The 8,772-nt window shown below is 45.9% G+C and overlaps 1 protein-coding gene across 1 annotated transcript; it reads right to left on the bottom strand.

Moving 5' to 3' along the window:
* Nucleotides 1-1,503: 1,503 nt before the first annotated feature.
* On the bottom strand, nt 1,504-1,984 carry LOC144707149 (pathogenesis-related protein 1A-like). Its single transcript, XM_078580266.1, has 2 exons — nt 1,856-1,984; nt 1,504-1,806 (listed from the first exon to the last, which is right to left on the bottom strand). Exons 1-2 carry the CDS (start codon nt 1,982-1,984, stop codon nt 1,504-1,506), a joined length of 432 nt encoding a protein of 143 aa, XP_078436392.1.
* Between the last annotated feature and the right edge of the window lie 6,788 nt (nt 1,985-8,772).

Here is an 8,772-nt window from a genome sequence, read left to right on the forward strand (position 1 = left end):
GAGAGAGAAAAAGAAAGACGTAGAAAATGAGAGAGAGAGAGAGAGAGACAGAGAGAGAGCAAAATAGAGGGAGAAATACAGTAACAGAGAGAGACATCGAGAAAAAAAGGCGCGGATTAAGGCAGCACTAATCCTGATGATCGGAATATTAATCAGAGGAAAGATTGCCAGAAATACCGAACATAACCACTTCGTTTTTAGTGTGTTATTCCACGAAAAATATCGACTATAATCACAAAAATATGGATAATTCGATCATTGCTACGGTTTTGTTCACTCTGTTTGGGCGACGTGAAACGATGGGTAAAGTTTGCTTTTCCCCGTTCGTTGAAATGTATGATAGAAAAAGTCAGAATTTTCATCCACGAGTTTTAGTTCATTTTTCATTCTTTGATGTCTCTTTCTCTCTCTACTTGGGTGGTCTTAATATGGACTAAGGATCTCGTTTGACTCTTCAGGAGCTAACAACCAAGAGAGAGAAAGATTGCGACAGCGAGACAAAGTAAACAGAGAGAAAGAGAGAGAGAGAGACAGAGAGAGACAGGAAGAGAGCGAGAGATAGACTGACACAAAGAAAAAGTAAGCGAGACCGAGAGAGAATAAGAGAGACCGAGCGCGAGAAAAAAAAGAGAGAGAAAGAGGAACAGAGCAAGAAAAATATTCACCAAGAGAGAGAGGGCGAGAGGAAGATTGACATAGAGGAGAGAGAGAGTAAGCAAGAGAGAGAGAGAAAAAGAGAGACAGAGAACGAGAGAAAGATTGACCGAGAAAGAGAAATGAGAAAGACAGAGAGCGAGAGAAAGATTGACCGAGAGACGGGGAGGAAGCGAGACCGAGAGCGAGAGAAAGAGAGAAAGAAAGAAAACGAGATACAGCAAGAGAGAGAGAGAGAGAGAGAGAGAGAGAGAGAGAGAGAGAGAGAGAGAGAGAGATATTGGTTAATTTGCGGTACTTGTGTACCTTTCTGACTGTTCATATTGGTTAAGTGCAGGTAAGGAAATGCTTGTATTTTCTCTTGTTTCTCTTTTTAAACACCTGGGACGCAGGGCAGAATCTTGATGGGTTTGATAATGTATCTCTTCTGTTTTCCCGATAAAAGTACTTATCCAGGATAGACGTAATAAAAAAATGCAAACAGTGTAAGCATGTACAAATAGACGTTAGGTATAGAACGGTAACATTAAAATTCTAGATGGATCGTTTCTCAACTTCAGTGCACCCTTTATCCCACTTAGGCGTAGAGATTTTGATTCCGTAGTCCCCTACTCCAGTTCTCTTTCACGTACTAAGAGACGCCAGAATTTGTAGCTGTATCGCGCGGACGAATCGTGGTTTCGACCACAAGAGTCAAGCATTAACCAGGTGTCACTCGATCGAGAGAAAGACTGGATTATTTATTTGGTCCGGATGCAAAGTAGGGGCATCCATTTTGAGTATACACCATAGAGACGCGTCGAAACCGGTCTCGGATGACCTCCGGTGCGAAACCCCTGGGGAGAAAAATTAAAATGGCCTCTGGCCTCCCCAATTTCCTTGTGGGTCGTAGTTGCAGACGACTATGTACGCCCCCGAGCTGCACTGGGAGCGGCCACAACCGACCCTCTGGGTGTCTCCCACACCACCTGAGTGTAATGGCCGCACACCTGCCCGGATATGCACTGGTTGCTGCTGGGGTCGTAGTAATGGCTCTCCCACCCACGTCCCTACCACTTCCGCCGCGTCCCCGTATCCCATGTAGAGATTCTCGCCGTAGGGACCCTGGGAGTGCTGAAGAGTGCACGCACCGGCCAACTGGTTGGCATAGTTCTGCGCGTCCGCCTGAATATCTGTGTCCCAGCTCAGGAGCAACGCCTACCATAGCGCGGGCGTAGTTGTGCAACCCAAGATAGTCGGCTACGGTGTTTTGGGCATAGGTCGGATGCAGCAGAGCCAAGCCCAAGGCCACCATGGCGAGTGTCGCGCATGCAAGATTTCCCGATGCCATCTTCTCCTCTCTCGTTGGACTCAGAGTTCTTCGCTCTATGCATGCAAGCATCCGGACTACGGCATTTATAGACATCTTTGTACCCTCAGCCAGCAAGCCGATACTTGGAGCCTATAAACAAATAACTCGGCGTGAAACATCGAGTAGGCTTCCTATCCCCCATCCTCATACTTAGTGCACAAACAAAGCGCGTTGAACGGCGCGATTATCCCGGCTATACAGATGTTAACTCGCCCCGCGCCGAGCGTGAGCCGCCAGTAATTAAGATTAGACTCGCCCTAGTCGGTTGCTTTTGACTTGGCTTCCTCTCTTTGTTTTCTCGGGGACGTGGATGGAGCTGACCTCGCACTCTGCACTGAACATGGTATTGTTCCGCCGGTGTGGCTCGAAGCGTAGGAGCTCCTTCCCGAGTTTCCAACGTGGTTTTGCATTGAATTTTCAGGTGACGGCCCAAGACCGAATCAACTCGCAGTTTATAATATTTCCCGTCGAGTTAGTCTGTTAGTGGTTTGTAATATTCATCGGCTCTGCAGACGTGTGAACCAGGGAAGACCTGACGCCGCTCGATCTTTATCAAATATAACACTCGCCCGCAGAAGATAACTCTTACTGTCGTACGAGGTCTCATGCAGTGAAATCACCTTCGGAGAAAAAACATCATTTTTAAGGAAGAATTAACCGTTCTTCTGTGCGTGATCAGGCCTGCCCCGCACAGGCCATCCCGACTGGGGCGACCAACGTGGAGACGGGAGCCGCCGAACCACGAGGCGCGTACTCTAGCATTTTTTTTATCTCCTCAGGCAACCCGAACTCGGTTTTTTTCTTTTTTCCTTGTATTTTCGGCTTCGCGGGTACGACATCGACATGACCAAGTGCATCTACTGCGGATTCTGCCGAAAGGCTTTAGAAATGAAGGGCTTGTATCTCGGTAGAAAACCGCGAACGAAGGGCCTGTATCTCGGTAGAAAAGCGCTTGGTTTGTACTTCGATATTGTCACTCAGCCTTTGGATTGCTTGTAAGCGAGAGGATGATGGACCGAGAGTAGAAAGAGAGAAAGAAAAACCGCCTCGTCTCATTAATCAGGGGAGTGCGCGCGATTTAGCGAGAGAGGGGAGCGCGGAAGAGAAATGGCGAGCGATAGAGAAAGAGGGGAAATGCCAAACTGAGAGAGAGAGAGAGAGATAGAGATAGAGGGAGAGAGAGAGAGAGATAGAGCTAGAGAGAGAGAGAGAGAGAGAGAGAGAGAGAGATGGCAGAATCCCTATTTTTGGCCGGATCTTCTTCTACTGTGTTCCCGCTCTTTCTTTCTCTCCTTCTCTCTCACTCGCTCTCTCTCGGGCTCTCTTTCTCTCTTACTCATAGTCTTTCCCTCTGGGTTTCACCGCGAGGGAGAGAGATTCTGCCAAGAGGCTTCGTTTGCGCTCGCCTCGTCTCATTAATCAGGGGAGTGCGCGGATTTAGCGAGAGAGGGGAGCGCGGAAGACAAATGGCGAGCGTTAGAGAAAAAGCGAAAATGCCAAACTGAGAGAGGGAGAGAGAGAGAGAGAGAGAGAGAGAGATAGTGGGAGAAAGATAGAAATACGACATTAGTGAAGGAGAGAAAGATAGCGTTACCGAGAGAGAGAGAGCCCGAGTGAAACAACAGTAGAAAGACAGAGAGAACGTAATGCAGAAAGCGAATAATGAAGAGACGAGATTAAGCGAGGGAATGCGAAGGTGAGAAAGAATAACGGAGCAAAAAGGAGAAAGACAGACCGCGAGAGAGAAAAAAAAAGAAAAGGATTGAGCGAGAGAGAGGGAGAAACACAGACCGAGAGAGAGAGAGAAATACTGAGCGAGAGAGAGGGAGAAAAAGAGAGAAATAATGAGCGAGAGATAGCGAGAAAAAGACAGAAATATTGAGAGCGTGGACGACTCATTTGATTTTTCCTCAACCGTTGACGACTCTTTATCTTTGTCTTCATTTTTTAGTTTATTTCTCTCTGCGCGAATCCCTATTTTTGGCCGGATCTTCTTCTACTGTACTGAAGTTTTCTCCTAGTGAGGTCTCGGACGATTAGATGTCGTCATAGACTGGCACTTGATTTTGTGGAACATATCCATCCCAATCTAACCCGTGGGCGTGAAGTATAACACGTTTGAATGTACTTATGTTAACTCTAAGACACAACAGAGATTTCAATAATCTCCTTGCGTCCTCTCTCTCTCCCTTACTCTTTTTGTCTCTCTTTCTCTCTCGGTATCTCTTTCTCTATCTTTATGATGCTCTCTTTCTCTCTCATTCACTCCGCTCTCTCTTTCGATCTCTGTTGCTCTATCTCTCTCTCTTTCTTTCCCTCTTTTTGTCTTTCTCGGTCTCTCTTTCTCCCTCTCTGGCGGTCAATCTATTTATCGCTTTCTCTCTTTGTATCTCTCGGGCTCGCTAACTCTCTCTCTCTCTCTCTCTGGGCATATCTTATTTCTCTCTGTCTAGGTCTATCTTTCTCTCGCTGGCTCTCTTTCTATATCTTTCTGAAGCTCTCTTTCTCTCTCCCCCTTTCTCTTGCTCTCCTTCTATCTTTCTATATCTTTCTGATGCTTTCCTTCTCTCTCCCTCTTTCTCTTGCCCGCCGCAGGTGTCAAGTCGAGCGTCTCAGGTGCGCGAGTGGTGTTCAAGGTTGGCAGGGGTCTTTGGACTGAAGGGACCTCCATTACTAGTGGAGGGTAGCTCACGCCCGGCCGGGCCACTGCCAGCGCACGTAGGAAATGGGATGTGAATCCCCCATCAAAAACTCCATGATTTGAGGCGAGAGTATCTACCGATAGACGTCTAGGATTCCGGGGTTGTCCCTGTTGAAGATCTTGCACGATACAAAAGAACCATCTTCGCGAAAGAGAGGCACCTCGTCCATGCACATTTTCTTGAGTAAGAAACATCAACATTTTTGAATCAGTCACCAACTTGACCAAGAGAGAGAATAAGCGAGAGGATGATTCACCCAGAGGAGAAAAGTGAAAGAAAAACCGCGAGAGAAACAGAGAGCGAGAGAAAAGTTGACCGCGTGAGAGAAAAGCGAGAGGGAGACTGCTGGAGTGGAGAATAAGAGAGAGAACCCGGGAGAGGGACAGAGAATGAGAGAAAAACTTCGAGATTCATCATGAACTCCCTCTCTTTCTCTCTCCTTCTGTCTCACTCGCTCTCTCTTCGGCTCTCTTTCTCTCCTTCTGTCTCACTCGCCCTCTCTTTGGCTCTGTTTCTCTGTTTCTCGTGCTCTTTCCTATGGGTCTCTCCTTCTCTCGCGTCGAATTTTCTCTCGCTCTCTGTCTCTCTCTCTTTTCTCCTCTCAGGTAATCTTCCTCGGATTTACCGAGGGAAAAAAAAGCGAGAGAACCCGGGAGAGAACCAGAGAGTGAGAGAAATGGTTGACAGCGAGAGGAAGATTGACCAAGAGGAGAAAAAATGGAAAGAGAAACCGAAAGAGACAGAGAGTCAAAGAAATTGCCGGCAGTGAGAGAAGCGAGCCCATGAGAGAGGAAGAGAGAAAGAGAGGCCCAGAGTCACAGAGCATGAGAAAAAGAGAAACAGAGCCCCAGAGAGAGCGAGTGAGACAGGAGGAGAAAAAGAGAGAGAGAGAGTACACAAGATGAATGTCGAACTCAACATCGTCGCCGACACCCGTGGAGACGATAGGGGGGGAGTATATTTCCTCGTGTCTCTGAGTTTACATAAATAATTCTAAACGCTTTATGTTTGTGGTCTACACAGCAGAGACGGATGGATTGGCAAGTTCTATCAAAAATCAACGCCAGTGTTCAACGAACTCAAATCATCGAATACTTGCATAAGAGAAAACTGTTCTGCTGTACAAGAAGATCCGGCCATGGATTGCACGCCAAAGCCTTGACGAAAATTCAAGATAGAAAAGAACAGGATTAAGATCCTTACCGTGTCTGCCGAAGGCGTAGGATCGCTGCTTCCGCGCGTATCCATGGAGAGCTGCAGACTAAGAGAACGCTGGGAAGAACTGGTGAATCGCGGGAGAGACTCAAAGAAGAGGGGAGAAAAGAGTGAAAGAGAGGGAGATTATACCGCTACCATAAGAGAGAGCAAACGAGGGACCGAGTCATTCGGGATCCGACGACAGGGTGGAATATCTTTGCCGTTATTTTCGCGGGCAGCATGAAGTCTCATTCATGGTCGTGAATTACATTATTTCTCTTCCGATAGAAGACCAGAAACTGTTAGCACGACCAAAGGCAGGAGTGGCTGAACGAGAGAGAAAACCGATTACACCTTGACGTTCGACCTCTCAAAGCAGAGTGCTTGCCGCCCCAGAACTCGCGCATAAAGATTTTATTCGTTTCAAAACTTAGGTCTTATGAATTTTTTTGTTGAATTCTAATTCCTTGTTCTCTCATTTAAAAAGATGTATTCTCTGAATTTATTTTCTTTCCAAGTTCTATATTCTCACATTTCAAAAACTACACATGGTTTGAATATCGAGCATCAGAGCCAGGGAAAGAAATAGAGAGAGAAAGAGAGCAAGAGACGAGAGAGAGAAAGAGAGCAAGAGAGCGAGAGAGAGAAAGAGGGGGAAACAGAGCAAGAGAGCGAAAGAGAGAGAAATAGAGAACGAGAGAGAAAGAGAGAAGGAGATTGAAAGATTGATCGAGAGAGAGGGAGAGAGAGAGAGAGAGAGAGAGAGAGAGAGAGAGAGAGAGAGAGAGAGAGAGAGAGAGAGAGAGAGAGAGAGAGAGAGAGAGAGAGAGAGAGAGAGAGAGAGAGAGAGAGAGAAAGAATGATTGACCGAGGGAGAGAGTAAGCGAGATTGAGGGCGAAAAATAATAGACCCGAAAGAGAGGGAAAGGGAGAAAAAATGGGAGAAAGATTCACCGAGAGATAGAAAATGGGAGAGAGCGAGAGACTTAGACAGCGAGAAAACATAAGAGAGAAATAGAGCGAGAGAAAGGGAACATAAGACATCGAAATAGAGAGAGAGAGAGTGAACATAACACAGAGAAACTGAGCGAGAGAGAGGGAACATATGATAGAGAAAGAGAGCGAGAGTGATTGAACATAGGACAGAGAGAGCGAAGAAAAGGGAACATAGGAGAAAGAAATAGAGCGAGAGAAAGGGAACATAAGTGGAAGAAATAGAGCGCAAGAGAGGGAACATAAGCGACAGAAATAGAACGAAAGAGAGAGAAATTAGTGTGAGAGTGAGATGCCGGATGTCTAGACGTGGCTCCGGCCTTGGTCTGGTGCGTGGCCGAGATGAGCATTGGCTGCGTTAGACTGGGATGTTGATTCTAAATCATCCATTAAGTAGTCCATGATAAAAGGCGACGATATCTGGCTGGCGATCCACTTTTCGTATGGCGGGGTTCTTCCGCAATATCTTGCATAGTATAAAAGACCTATGTGCATTTCTCTTCAGATTCTTCCTCTCCTTCTGCTTGTGGCATCGCATGTGCCCTAGCAAGTCCATCACGCTCTTGAAACTCTTGGTGACAATTCCGCAGCTCTGTGGTTTCTCCCTTCCACCTTCATCAAAGAAAATCTGTTAGTCTCTAAGCACTGCTCATGTTCTTCGTCAAATATTTATACTGCAAATGAAAGGCTTGTATCTCGGTAGAAAAGCGCTTGGTTTGTACTCCGATATTCTCTCTCGGCCTTTGGATTGCTTGTAATCGATGGCTATCGTAAGACCTAACGACCCCCCCTGATTCCTACCAAATCAGAAAGGGTCTATCGACAAATGGAAGTATTTGGCATTAATATAGACGCATTGATAGAATAACCAGAGAGGGAGAGAGAGAGAGAGAGAGAGAGAGAGAGAGAGAGAGAGAGAGAGAGAGAGAGAGAGAGAGAGAGAGATAGAGAGAGAGAGAGAGAGAAATATATATATATAAAAGAGAGAGAGAAATATATATATATATATAAAAGAGAGAGAGAGATAGAGAGGGAGAGAGATAAAAATAGAGAGAGAGAGAGAGAGAGAGAGATAGAGCGAGGGAGAGAGAGACATACAGAAGTATAAAGACAGAGAGAGAGAGCGAGAGACGCAGGTCTCTCGATCCTTTGGAACGAACCCCCCACTCGAGAAGTCTATCGGCAAATATCATCACCGTGCACATCATCATGGGTAATAAACAGCAAAAGTTTTAAACCAGTCCCTAGTAAAACGCCATGCTCGGGACCAAAGAGAGAGAACAAGAAAGACGTAGAAAATGAGAGAGAGAGAGAGAGACAGAGAGAGAGCAAAATAGAGGGAGAAATACAGTAACAGAGAGAGACATCGAGAAAAAAAGGCGCGGATTAAGGCAGCACTAATCCTGATGATCGGAATATTAATCAGAGGAAAGATTGCCAGAAATACCGAACATAACCACTTCGTTTTTAGTGTGTTATTCCACGAAAAATATCGACTATAATCACAAAAATATGGATAATTCGATCATTGCTACGGTTTTGTTCACTCTGTTTGGGCGACGTGAAACGATGGGTAAAGTTTGCTTTTCCCCGTTCGTTGAAATGTATGATAGAAAAAGTCAGAATTTTCATCCACGAGTTTTAGTTCATTTTTCATTCTTTGATGTCTCTTTCTCTCTCTCTACTTGGGTGGTCTTAATATGGACTAAGGATCTCGTTTGACTCTTCAGGAGCTAACAACCAAGAGAGAGAAAGATTGCGACAGCGAGACAAAGTAAACAGAGAGAAAGAGAGAGAGAGAGACAGAGAGAGACAGGAAGAGAGCGAGAGATAGACTGACACAAAGAAAAAGTAAGCGAGACCGAGAGAGAATAA

Source organism: Wolffia australiana, chromosome 8 (assembly GCF_029677425.1).
Source record: "Wolffia australiana isolate 7733 chromosome 8, ASM2967742v1".
Classification (NCBI taxonomy): Eukaryota; Viridiplantae; Streptophyta; class Magnoliopsida; order Alismatales; family Araceae; genus Wolffia; species Wolffia australiana.

Coding starts and splice junctions, on each gene's coding strand:
- LOC144707149 (XM_078580266.1), bottom strand. CDS start 1,984: ATGGCATCGGGAAATCTTGCATGCGCGACACTCGCCATGGTGGCCTTG. Junction 1,807..1,855: donor ACAACTACGCCCGCGCTATG/GTAGGCGTTGCT, acceptor GCGGACGCGCAG/AACTATGCCAACCAGTTGGC.